This window comes from Oncorhynchus mykiss, chromosome 16 (assembly GCF_013265735.2).
Source record: "Oncorhynchus mykiss isolate Arlee chromosome 16, USDA_OmykA_1.1, whole genome shotgun sequence".
In the NCBI taxonomy this organism is placed as follows: Eukaryota; Metazoa; Chordata; class Actinopteri; order Salmoniformes; family Salmonidae; genus Oncorhynchus; species Oncorhynchus mykiss.
In genome coordinates this window covers 57,636,032-57,649,456 of record NC_048580.1, presented here as the reverse complement: position 1 = coordinate 57,649,456, position 13,425 = coordinate 57,636,032, and the positions used below count along the sequence as shown (strand labels likewise).

Here is a 13,425-nt window from a genome sequence, read left to right as displayed (position 1 = left end):
GGTGGAGGCTTCTAATGTTAACATGCATGAAACCAAGGCTTTTAAGGTTACAGAAGTCAACAAATGAGAGCGCCTGGGGAATTGTTGTGGTGCTGTGGGCTGCAGGGCCTGGGTTAACCTCTACATCACAAGAGGAACAGAGGAGGAGTAGGATAAGGGTACGGCTAAAGGTAAAGGCTATAAGAACTGGTTGTCTAGCGCGTTCGGAACAGAGAGTAAAAGGAGCAGATTTCTGGGCGCAGAAGAATAGATTCAAGGCATAACGTACAGACAAGGGTATGGTAGGATGTGAGTACAGTCAAGTAAATGTAGGCATCGAGTGACGATGAGAGAGGTTTTGTCTCTCGAGGCACCAGTTATGCCAGGTGAGGTCACCGCATGTGTGGTGGGTGGACTACGGGCTCTACAGTGAAATAAGACAATCACTAACCAAAACAGCAATAGACAAGGCATATTGACATTAGGGAGAGGCATATGTATTCGAGTGATCATAGGGTCCAATGAGTAGCACTAGATGAGTCAGGGAGCAAATTCCGTAGTTGCTGCTATGCTAGGCGAGCTGGAGATACGGAGAGTCAGACGCTGCAGATTTGGTTGCACACCTAAACCGGCCTCTCTCAAAGAGAGACCATTGTTTACAACATGGTCAATAATTGTGGCCCTTATCTCATCAGAGATCACCGCTCTTGGTCTTTCTTTCATTTTATCTCCACGCAATCTCCCTCTCCCTGCCATTCTTCTTTCCCCACCAACCTGTTTTCCTTGATCCATGTTTCCAAACTAAATCATTCCGAAGCCGTCCTCTTTTGTCTGTTTGGTAACGAGACTAAAAACAGGACACTTGGGTAAGCTGTCAGCTGAAATTGCAATCAGCTGTGTTTGGAATAATTACATTTTCTGCTGAGATTTTCTATATGTTTCAATCTGGTTACTGCAGAAATGCAAAACATTTTCCATCATTCAGTTTTGGAAACTGTGTTAGCATTTGAAAACATGTGCTGCAAATATATCGTTTTGTAGGTGGTGGAGTATGAATGAGAAAAGAGTTCAGGGATTTCGGAGAATGTGGTCATTGAAAGCATTTTGTGTGAAAGCAATGAAAAATTATTCAAAGTTTGGTCTGTATACACTTCTGTTTCGCTGACTGTGTGAAGAGTTTTGCCAATGTGACTTTAGTTTTGACCAAAGCATTTTAGCAATTGAAAAAACCTGTAATCCTCCATAGCCCTTTCCTGCAGTCAAATGGCCTAGTGTCTCATGGGTGGAATATTATGAATAATTTTCACATCATAGTTAATAAACATTATTTAAAAACAAGAGCCAAAAATCTGGTGTTTCTATGTCAAATGGTTTTGTTATATTTCAGTCTTCTGTGATGTATTTAAATTGTAATATTGAATACATTTAATCTTTTTTTAACTATAACCATGTGTGTGAGGTGTATATTTTTTTTCAAAGTAGATTTGTTTAAAACTACCAAGAAACCTTTTGTGTGACACTGATTTAACCCACTGAAGGAAAAGCTTAACAAGCAGCACTGAGGAAGCCCCTTCCAGGTATCCCATTCCCATCATTATCTTACCCATATAGACAGTAAACATGCTATTCTTCATGCCCCAAACCACACAGCTTCCGCTGTGAGATACGAAACAAATTGCCTGTTGGTACATACAGTATTATACATGTGTCCTCTGGTTAAGCGTATTCTTTCATCACAGGTGTCGTTGGCTTTTTGCTGATGCTGTTTGGTTGTGATTGGGGGGGCCAGGTTGAGTCTTTATTTACCCGAGCAGGAGATATCGATGCCTCTCTGCCGCAGGAGATCAATGGAGAGTTGCAAAATCAATATATGCTATTGATGGCTGTTTGGCTGGAGTAGAAGGAAAACGACAAAGGACACCAGTACATTGTGAGGAATTACTCCTTCCCGCTTCATAATTTCCTTCTTTTCTGGCCCCCCCCCGATTCACTTTCTTGCTTTTTTCTTCTTCTTCAAGAAAGGCTCTCATGTTATCATTGCCATGCATGTCTCTATGTTGGTCTTTCTTCTTGCAGCTTGTTAAAGTTGTGCGTTCAGCTCCATCTGCTCTAGAGAGGAGTAGTGCTGGAAAGATACTTCAGTGGGAACTTTGAATACAGCCTCAAACAAAGCTGCTGGCATGAGGGCCCGGTAGCCAGTCAATATAAAGGCTAAGGTTCTTCGTACAGTCGAACTAGAGACTACAGCCTATAGGCCCAGATATTTGAGCACTGAAGTGTTCAAGGCTATATGTGATGATACAGACACACTAAAGGCTGTAGGGCTTTGTACAGTACAGTAGGACTGATGGCAATAAGCATTGATAAACACATGCTAGGTTGAGGCTAAGGACCTGGATACAGTAGCAGTACTCTCTGCACTGGGCCCATAGCAGTCTCTCCGAGTTCGCTTACACTTCCCTGGTCATGGAGTACAACAAGTCTGGGCACTGTTCGGTGTGTCAACAAGCACCTCACTCACCTAATCAACACTTCCCACAGTCACAATCCCACTGACAGGGGCCTGGGGAAGACTCCTGGGTAGTGGCCGCAGCCTTGTTACCAAACCTGTCCCTTGCAGCGGTGGCCTGATCAAAGTGACAGAGCCTGGTCTGGCGGAGGGGAAGTGAGGGCTGCTGTCACCCTGTCTGTCCCGCTGACGGCCCCTCTGCCAGGCAGGGGAGAGAAGGGGAGAGTGAGGGTGGGACCAGAGCGTCTCTGGGATGTCATTCAGTTGGGCGGCGGATGACAGAACAGGCCATTAAGGATTGGATTGGCTTCACAGACCATTAGACAAGGTAGGCATCATACTGTCAGCCTCACAGCCACGCCACACAGAGCACTGAGTAATGGTGAGGTAGGGAGGTAGACAGAGAGGGAGTGAGAGGGTGAGAGGGAGAAGGAAGAGAGAAAGGTATAGGTTTCAGAGACCCACAAATGGCAGAGCTCTGCAGAATGGTGTCACAGAAACATTCTTCTCTCCACATACAATCTGAAAGCTATGTCTCTGTCCGTCTGTCTGTCTCCTATATTATTGCTCTTCTCCGTTCTTCTGTTGGACTCTATCTCTCTCCTCCCTGTGTTCCTCTCTCTCTCCCTCTTCTGTGCCATATTCTAAAACAGATACGCACACACACTGACCGTGCTGACATACAGGCATCATCTACAGCAACGGGACTCATACAATGCTTTTTATGATATGGTTAAGTTGTGAAGTAGTAAGACTTCTCTAAAGCAATTAAAAATAAACATATGCCTTGACTTATACAGTATTTTCTCCAGCTAGCAATGTACTCTAAATCTTCACTGATCTCAATAGCGACAAATAAAAGTGTGAACATTGAAATGCACACTACTAGATTGTCTACCAATGGGAATTGTTAAACATGATCTGCCTCACATGTTGACCAGCCAATTGCCTCAAAACAATAGCACAAACACACAAAGCAAAAACAAGGATAGCGACAAAAAGCTATCTGGTGCCTTGTTAAAATCTCTCCTCGGTACGTGGAGCTAAGTCTCAGGATGGCCCCGACTTCCCTCCAGTCATTATTAAAGAGAGAGACAGGAGCCTATAGGAATCCGGTGGAGGCCTCAGCACGCATCACTTCTCTTCTGCTCCTAACTGTGTACTCTCAGCCCTCCACCAACTCCTATTTACAGCACAGGCAGTGGATTGTGTTTGCTGCACGCTAATGTTTCCAAACACTCCTTTGAATGCCTCTCCTCCATTCCTCCCCCCTTCCCTCCTCAGCTCTCTGGTTTTTACTGACCCCTCGACCCAGGAGAGCTGTCTCGTTGCAGTGGGGGCTCGGGGCCCTGACGAGGACAGACCCTGCCAGGGAGAGACAGGACACACGCCAGATCTGTATATACTCCTCCCATCTGCTCTCTAACAAAGGGAGAGAAACTTATCTCCTCCTCCTTTCATTCCCAGACTTGTCTTTTTGTGTGGATTCCTTCAAGTGGCTCCGCAGGCCTTCCCTTGGGAGGGGATGAAAACAGGTTGGAAAACTATGAAAAAGAAAAGGAAAAATGCTTCTTCTGCACAATTTAAATCCAAACAACAGATGTGAGGGTTCTGTAAACAGGGAGAAAAGCTGATGGCTAGATATTTCAGATCAAGAGAGAGAGAGAGAGAGAGAGAGAGAGAGAGAGAGAGAGAGAGCGAGAGCGAGAGCGAGAGCGAGAGAGAGAGAGAGAGAGAGAGAGAGCGAGAGAGAGAGAGATAGAGAGAGAGAGAGAGAGAGAGAGAGAGAGAGAGAGAGAGAGAGAGAGAGAGAGAGAGAGAGAGATAGAGAGAGAGAGAGAGAGAGAGAGAGAGAGAGAGAGAGAGAGAGAGAGAGAGAGAGAGAGAGAGAGAGAGAGAGAGAGAGAGAGAGAGAGAGAGCGAGAGAGAGAGAGAGAGAGAGAGAGAGAGAGAGAGAGAGAGAGAGAGAGAGAGAGAGAGATTAAAAAAACAGTAGGGTTTCGTTCATTGGGCGGGATGTTTTTTGATTAACTATGGCACACATTATAGGCCTGGGATCCATAGGTTTTTCACCTTCCGAACCTCTGAATTTGAAAGACTCTGCACTATGCAGTGCTCGGCACAACAACGCATTTACACAAGCATTTATTTAATCATGTTCTTTTCTTTTCCGTGCAGCTTTTACAATCTCAACCCCCAACCCCCTCTGTGTTTCTGTTTATTTTCCATACTTTTGAAAACTAGCAGTTTTGCTGAAATGTAATTTGTTGCGATGGTAGTCACTTGTGTTATTCCCTGCTGCCGTATCTTGAATACTAAATGAGCGGAGCTCCGTTGAATAATGATCAAGCATAGTGCAGGCAGCAGACTTGTGGATCAGAGCATATTTATCGCCAGTCCACAGGACACAGACGAATGAAAGATATGTGCATGGTTTAGACCATGAGAACACATAATTGCGGGGGTGGTTCTATCTGAACAAGCGTATCATATCTTAGCAGTTAAAAACAACATGCTATATATCTGTGGTTTGTAAATGCCCCAAAACCATGGCCCTATGTTACACCTTGAGGGATGAACTCTTGCCCTGGTTTGGTGAGCTGAAGATACACTGTAGGGACGTTGTCTTACTTAATGTCACTCAAGACTTCCCTTTATACCAGGATCCAGACCAAGGTTTTTACTTACACTTCTGTGGCAAATTACATTGTAAAAGGGGCAGTGCAATTATTATTATTTTATAAATGTTTTATTTGACCTTTATTTTGACAGGGATGTCATACTGAGACTATGATCTCTTTTACAGATGAGCCCTGCATAAATACATCAAACACATACAATATACAATATACAAAATGACAAAACATATTACGAAAAACAGACACCTTTATGAAAATAGTGTCACGAATCCCGTTTCCTGAGTCTGTTTTTGCCTGTGTTCTGTCCTGGAGTGTTTTTTCCGGCGTCCTGGAAGGCACCCTGTCTGGTTCCGGGCAATGTAGCCAGTTGGGAGTTCTGATTACCCGCACCTGTATCCCATCAGCTATCTGCACACCTGGTCCTGATCATCATCTCTCCTCTTCTTAAGCCCGGACCTGACATCCATTCCCTGCCGGATCGTTAGCCATGAACAGTATGTTGTACCAGAGTTTCAGCCTCAAGTTGGATAGAATTTGTTTTGTTGTTTGTTACGTATTACTTGCCTTAAACTTACCTCCGTTTGTTTTGTCGTCAGTTACTCACCCGGATCATTTACCCCATTCCCACCTGGTCGTCGGAGGATGCTACGTTGCTAGCTTGACACAAATCCAGGATCAGCTCAGTTTGCTGGCGATTCATTCACCACCTGTTTCACCCATCTCACCTGCCGTGTCTGATGCGGTTTCCTTCCATGAACCCAAGGTACCAACGCTCCTGCTGTGTTCCAAAGTATGGTGAATGACGTTCTGAGAGATATGATTGGTATTTTTGTGTTCGTTTACCTGGATGATATCCTCATCTTCTCGAAGGAGCTTTCTAGCCACGTTCAGCATGTCAAGCAGGTCCTGCAGCGGTTATTGGAGAACCGTCTGTTCGTGAAGGCTGAGAAGTGCGATTTTCACGCCCACACGACGTCCTTCCTCGGGTACATCATCTCCAGGGGAGAGATCAAGATGGACCAAGAGAAGGTTCGGGTGCTTCGGGATTGGGTCCAGCCCGGTACGAGATTGCAGCTCCAGAGATTCCTGGGGTTTGCAAATTTTTATCGGAGGTTTATCCGTGATTACAGCCGGGTGGCCGCCCCTTTAACTGTACTGACGTCTTGCACCAGAAAGTTCTGCTGGTCTCCTGAGGCAGACCGAGCATTTCTAGATTTGAAGAGCCGATTCACCAACGCCCCGATTCTCTCTCAACCTGACACTTCCCGTCAGTTCGTTGTGGAGGTGGATGCGTCTGATGTGGGTGTGGGCGCCATCCTGTCCCAGCGTAGCTCCACTGACGGTAAACTCCATCCCTGCGCCTTCTACTCTTGTCGTCTTTCTCCAGCTGAAAGAAACTACGATGTGGGTAACCGGGAGCTTCTCGCTGTGAAGCTTGCCTTGGTGGAGTGGCGTCACTGGTTGGAGGGAGCGGAGCAACCGTTTGTGGTCTGGACTGATCACAAGAATCTGGCTTACGTGCAATCGGCTAAACGTCTCAACTCCCGTCAGGCCCGGTGGGCTTTGTTTTTTGGACGCTTCAATTTTTCCCTGAAGTTCCGACCTGGGTCGAAGAAGAGGAAGGCGGACGCCCTGTCCCGGATGTTCTCCAAGACGGAGGAGAGTGGGGCCAAGACTGAGACGATTCTTCCCCAGAACGTTGTCGTGGGGGCCGTTACATGGAGGATTGAGGAGGAGGTGATGGCGGCTCTTCGGACACAGCCCGGGCCCGATAACGGTCCACCCGGTCGGTTGTTCGTGCCTGAGTCGGTTCGTTCTGCTGTCCTTCAGTGGTCCCACGCCAGCAAGATAGCTTGTCACCCTGGTGTTGCTCGGACTATGGCGTTATTGCGCAGACGATTTTGGTGGCCTTCCATGGGAGAAGATACCCGGAGGTTTGTTGCCGCTTGTCCTGTTTGTGCGCAGAATAAGAGTACCAATCGGGCCAGCTCTGGGCTTCTTCACCCCCTACCTATTCCCCGGCGACCTTGGTCGCATCTGGCCCTGGATTTTGTCACGGGGTTGCCCTCTTCTGTTGGTAACACGGTTATTCTGACCATTGTGGATAGATTCAGCAAGTTTGCCCACTTTGTTCCCCTCTCCAAGCTGCCTTCTGCCACTGAGACGTCCGAGATCCTGGTTAGGGAGGTGTTCAGGGTCCACGGGTTGCCCTGTGACATTGTTTCTGACCGTGGTCCTCAGTTTACCTCTGCTGTCTGGAAATCCTTCTGTTTGGCCATTGGAGCTACAGTCAGTCTCACATCTGGATTTCACCCCCAATCTAATGGTCAGGCGGAGAGAGCCAACCAGAAGATGGAGTCCACGCTGCGCTGTCTTGTTTCCTCTGATCCCACCTCTTGGTCCTCTCAATTACCCTGGGTCGAGTATGGTCATAATACTCTCCCTTCATCTGCCACTGGGATGTCTCCCTTTCAGTGCCTGTACGGTTACCAACCTCCCTTGTTTCCTTCTCAGGAGCGGGATCTCTCGGTTCCTTCTGTCCAGACCCACATTCGTCGTTGCCACCGCACCTGGCATCGGGCCAGGAAGGCCCTCCTTAAGGTTTCTGACCGGTATCAGATCCAGGCAAATCGTCGCCGTATTCCTGCCCCCGCTTATACCGTTGGAGATAGGGTTTGGTTGGCTTCACGGGATCTTCCTCTACGGACTGAGTCGAGGAAACTGTCACCGAAGTTCATTGGTCCGTTTGTAGTGGAGAAGATCATTAATCCTGTTGTGGTCCGACTCAAGTTGCCTGCTACACTAAGAGTACATCCCACCTTTCATGTCTCCTGCCTCAAGCCGGTTCTCCTCAGTCCTCTGTTGCCCCCTCCTCCTCGTCCTCCTCCTCCTCGGATGATCGGAGGTGGTCTTGTCTACACGGTGCGCCGCATCATGGACTCCAGACGGCGGGGTCGAGGGTTCCAGTATTTAGTGGATTGGGAAGGATATGGTCCTGAGGAGAGGAGTTGGATTCCTCGGCGTCAGATCCTTGACGATGACCTGCTTCGTGACTTTTACCGCCTCCACCCTGGCGCTCCGGGTAGTCCGCCCGGTGGCGTTCGTCTGAGGGGGGGTACTGTCACGAATCCCGTTTCCTGAGTCTGTTTTTGCCTGTGTTCTGTCCTGGAGTGTTTTTTTTCCGGCGTCCTGGAACGCACCCTGTCTGGTTGCCGGGCAATGTAGCCAGTTGGGAGTTCTGATTACCCGCACCTGTATCCCATCAGCTATCTGCACACCTGGTCCTGATCATCATCTCTCCTCTTCTTAAGCCCGGACCTGACATCCATTCCCTGCCGGATCGTTAGCCATGAACAGTATGTTGTGCCAGAGTTTCAGCCTCAAGTTGGATAGAATTTGTTTTGTTGTTTGTTACGTATTGCTTGCCTTAAACTTACCTCCGTTTGTTTTGTCTTCAGTTACTCACCCGGATCATTTACCCCATTCCCGCCTGGTCGTCGGAGGATTCCGCTTCCCCATTGGATACACCTATTTACTCCCATCAACTCACCACTGCTGCCCGCTACGCCACCTGGATATATCTAACCATTCACTTTCACTTGTAAATAAATACTCACCTTCTTCCTACTCTCCTTGTCCTGGTCTGCTTCTGGGTTCGATTTTGAAGAAACGTGACAATAGAGGTCTCGATCATGACTCTGAGTTCAGAGTCCAAGGGGGACCAGAACATCTCATTTCAGAGGGCTCTGTGTTGTTCCACATAAAGGGTGCAAAAAGACTAAAAGCATCTTTACCCAACTCTGTGGAGACTGAAGTGACCTCCAGTGTTATCCAAACCTGAGACCGGGTTTGGCCATTTGGAAGTGTTTTGTAGATAAACACAAGACCACTTTTTGATACAAAACACAATGGTGAGTTCTATAACCATCACCAGTAATAAACCTAAGGGCACAATGGAAAACAGCATCTAGTGGTTGAAGTGTAGATGCTGCTGCATGCATATAGGTCATATCCCCATAATCTAAAATAGACAAAAGTGTCCTGGACAATTTCCTTCCTATTAAAAAAAGCCAGACATGCATTTGTTTCTGTAAAAGAAACCAACCTTAAACTTCAAATTCTTCACCAGATTAATGACATGTTTTTTAAATTACAGTTTGTCATCAAGCCAGATACCAAGATATGTGTAGGAAAGAACTTGCTTAATTTTTATACCGTTCACACCAGTCATTACAAATATATTTCAGTCTGGGTTATGGGACCTGACCTAGAACAAAGCATGCATTTTGTTTTGTTTGCATTTAGCACTAACTTTAGATCCAATATTGACGTCTGTAGTGCTTGAAAATCAGACTTCAAATGTGAAAAGACTTGGCCAACAGATGGAGCAATGGAAAACAACACGGTATCATCTGCATTCAAATGTATTATTATTTTTATTTTTTATACAGCATTACCAATGTTATTTATATAGATTGTAAACAGTAGTGAGCCGAGTATCAAACCTTGGGGCACCTCTTTATTTAACTCAAGGAACTCAGATTTGACCCCATCTAACATGATGGCCTGAGTTCTGTCATTGATATAATTATGCATCATTACCCAATCCTATCGAGGACAGCTTGTTCAACATAATGACATGGTCTACAACATGGCGGCACAATTCTTATTCAATTATGAAAGTCACATTCTTTTTGTTATGTCTTTGTTTTAGCATGGTCAGGGCGTGAGTTGGGTGGGTAGTATATGTTCTTTTTTCTATGTTGTGGTTTTGTGTTTGGCCTGGTATGGTTCTCAATCAGAGGCAGGTGTCGTTCGTTGTCTCTGATTGAGAATCATACTTAGGTAGCCTTTTCCCACCTGTGTTTGTTGGGTGATTATTTTCTGTTCTGTGTTTTTCTTCACCGTACAGGACTGTTCGTTTGTCGTTTTTTTTTTCTTCCCCCAGTGTTCAGTTGTTTCATTAAAGAATATGAACACTTACCACGCTGCGCATTGGTCCTCCTCTTCTTCCACCCACGACAAGCGTTACAGAATCATCCACCAAAAAAGGACCAAGCAGCGTGGTATCGGGCAACAGCAGAAATCTCGGGACTCATGGATATGGGAGGAGATTCGGGACGGAGAAGGACCCTGGGCACAGGCTGGGCTGGAGGCAGCGAAAGCTGAGTGGCGGTGGTATGAGGAGGCAGTACGGCAGCGCGGCTGGGACGAGAGGCAGCACCAAAAATGTCTTGGGAAGGGGGCACATGGGGAGTGTGGCTAAGTCAGGTAGAAGACCTGAGCCAACTCCCCATGCTTACCGTGGAGAGAGGTGGACCGGGCAGGCACCATGTTACCCGGGCTAGAGTGGGCATTGAGCCAGGTGCCATGAAGCCGGCTCAGCGCATCTGGTCTCCAGTGCGTCTCCTTGGGCCGGGGTACATGGCACCAGCCCTACGCACGGTGTCCCCGGTTCGCCAGCACAGCCCAGTGCGGTCTGTTCCACCTCGCCGCACTGGCCTGGCGACGGGGAGTATCCAGCCAGGTAGGGTTGTGCAGGCTCGGTGCTCGAGACCTCCAGTGCGCCTCCACGGTCTATCAGGTGCCTCCTCCACGCACCAGGCCTCCAGTGGCAGCCCCACGCACCAGGCTGTCTCTCCGTCTCCTTCCTCCAGGTGCTCCCTCCTGTCCGGAGCTGCCAGTCTCCCGTATGTCCTGAGATGCCAGAGTCGCCCATCTGTCCTGAGCTGCCAGAGCCGCCCGTCTGTCCTGAGCTGCCAGAGCCGCCCGTCTGTCCTGAGCTGCCAGAGCCATCCGCCAGTCCTGAGCTGCCAGAGCCACCCGTCTGTCAGGAGCTGCCAGAGCCGCCCGCCAGTCAGGAGCTGCCAGAGCTGTCTTTCAGTCAGGAGCTGCCAGAGCCGCCCTTCACTCCGGCGCTGCCGGAATCGCCCTCCACCCAGGCGCTGCCGGAATCGCCCTTCACTCCGGCGTTGCCGGAGTCTCCCGCCTGTCTGGTGCTGCCGGAATCTCCCGTCCATTCAGGGCCCGCTGAAGGTCCCCAGTCCGAGGTCGGCGGCGGGGGTCGCCACTCTAAAGGCGCCACTGAGGCAGGGAAAGAAGCGGGCAAAGACTAGGGTGGAGTGGGGTCCACGTCCCGCGCCAGAGCCGCCACCGCGGACAGACGCCCACCCAGACCCTCCCCTATAGGTTCAGGTTTTGCGGCCGGAGTCCGCACCTTTGGGGGGGAGGGGGGTACGGTCACGTTCTGACCTTAGTTCTTTTTGTTATGTCTTTGTTTTGTATGGTCAGGGCGTGAGTTGGGTGGGTAGTCTATGTTCTTTTTTCTACGTTGTGGTTTTGTGTTTGGCCTGGTATGGTTCTCAATCAGAGGCAGGTGTTGTTCGTTGTCTCTGATTCAGAATCATACTTAGGTAGCCTTTTCCCACCTGTTTTTGTGGGTGATTATTTTCTGTTCTGTGTTTTTCTTCAAAGGACTGTTTGTTTGTCTTTTTTTTTCTTTTCCAGTGTTTTCCAGTTGTTTCATTAAAGAATATGAACACTTCCCACGCTGCGCATTGGTCCTCCTCTTCTTCCACCCACGACGAGCGTTACAGAGAGGAAGTAGGCACAAACCAGTTGTGATAAACTTATCTTTATTTCTCCTGTAGGGCTTTTTATCATACACTTTCATCACTCATGAAAACATTTAGTGGTCATTGCTTCTTAAATGGTTTTGACCACCCAAGGACTGATATACTAACAGCGTCATTTCAATTACAGGTGTGGCTTTAGTGTGCAATCCAAAGTATTGAGGTGCATGAGGTGTTATACAGTAGCTAAAAGAACAATTGCCATACAAGGAACCATTTATTGTTAGGGCTTTAAAAAAGGGTTAGAGTCCTGAGTATTTCCTGTCTAACTTTGGGAGTTAACCAATCAGAAAGGTTACTTACACTGACAAGCATTTGTGGGAAGGGCCCCCTGGAGTTTTCAGGCACGTTGACTGGTGGAATCACCCAGTCCCTCTTCTGTCTCCGCAGCCCCTTGGAGCTTATCTCCTGTTGCCTGGGAAACATGATGACAGTGGGTGGAGCCTGGAACTCTGGTGGTGCTTTGACCTCCTCTTTCTCCTTCCTCTCCCCTCCTTTTCCCTCTTCCTCTGTGACCTGAAAGACATGACAAAAAGGACAAAGATACAGTTGAGCGGGTTGCTATGTGATAAAATGTGCCTGTGTGATTTACACCCCTATTCCCCCAGCACGGCCAGGGACACTGAGTCATTCTCTATCCACAGGCTAGTGTTCTCATCAGGAAAACGATGGCTACAAAGATCCTTCACTCCCTTATGTGATAAATATATACTCATTAGTCTTGTTGTTAAGGATGTCTTGATTGTAATCAGCGAGGGGGGTTTGGTGGGGTGCAATCAAGTGCGATGCAGTATCAGCAAAGTTTGAATTGCATTGGCAGAGTATAAGCAGCTGTTGAGATACAAAATTACAAAGTAAATACAACGTAAATGCAGTATTTAATTTATTCAACATTTGAATCAATTCAAAACTCTGGGTGCATCTAATAAACACATTTTCCAGGGTCAAGTATAAAGTTAGATAAGTCGCACATTTGCGCATTTTCTTGGTTCGATATCTAATCAAATATCCGACAAGCCCGTAACAAGCTGACATAAGTCACGTCAACATTCATGTATGTGTATCTGGGGGCTGCTGTATGACGAAAACCAGTCTTGTAGCTTCTCAGGGTCGTGTCCTGTATGAATCGGAATCCACATGAATAATACAAGGCTATGCTAGGAGGAACACACTGTATCCTGTAAGTCCAGGGGATATGGTAACTCTGCTATTAACATGGAGAAAACGTGCAGTATGCACCTCTTGTCTTCAGTGTAAACTGACAAACCTCTGGGTTATAACACAAAGTATACACAGTTCAGTCAGAATCATCATCTCACCAAATCACTCAGCCCTCTAGCTCTTCCCCCTCTCAAACTGGCTTTTCATAACTCTCCATCTTTCCATTTCCATCTCTCTCTTGCCATCTTATTGTTTTTCCTCTCCTCCCTGTCGGCTGATCCTGACAGCCTGTCTCAATAATAACTATTCATCAGAAGCTGGGGAGTGCTATGCTGCTAGGTGGATGGAGTGTGAGACAGGTTAAGTGTGCTAGCAGGCTAGGATAATGCCTTGCTAACGCCCTGTACCCCAGGTGTGCCTTATCTCTCCCCAGGTCTCACCAAATCATCTGCTCTCATGTTGCTCATTGTTCCAGGGCAGGGAGCAAATGATAGACATTTCCAGC

At 47.6% G+C, this 13,425-nt stretch overlaps 1 protein-coding gene across 1 annotated transcript in view; it reads right to left on the bottom strand.

Annotated features, from left to right (window-relative positions):
• LOC110492389 (cadherin-4) overlaps positions 1 to 13,425 on the bottom strand; it is a 542,831-nt gene that overhangs the window by 139,140 nt on the left and 390,266 nt on the right. Inside the window, exon 5 of the mRNA XM_021566660.2 lies at positions 12,063 to 12,275. Within this exon, the coding sequence (XP_021422335.2) occupies positions 12,063 to 12,275 (213 nt within the window). The remainder of the gene's footprint in view (positions 1 to 12,062; positions 12,276 to 13,425) is intronic.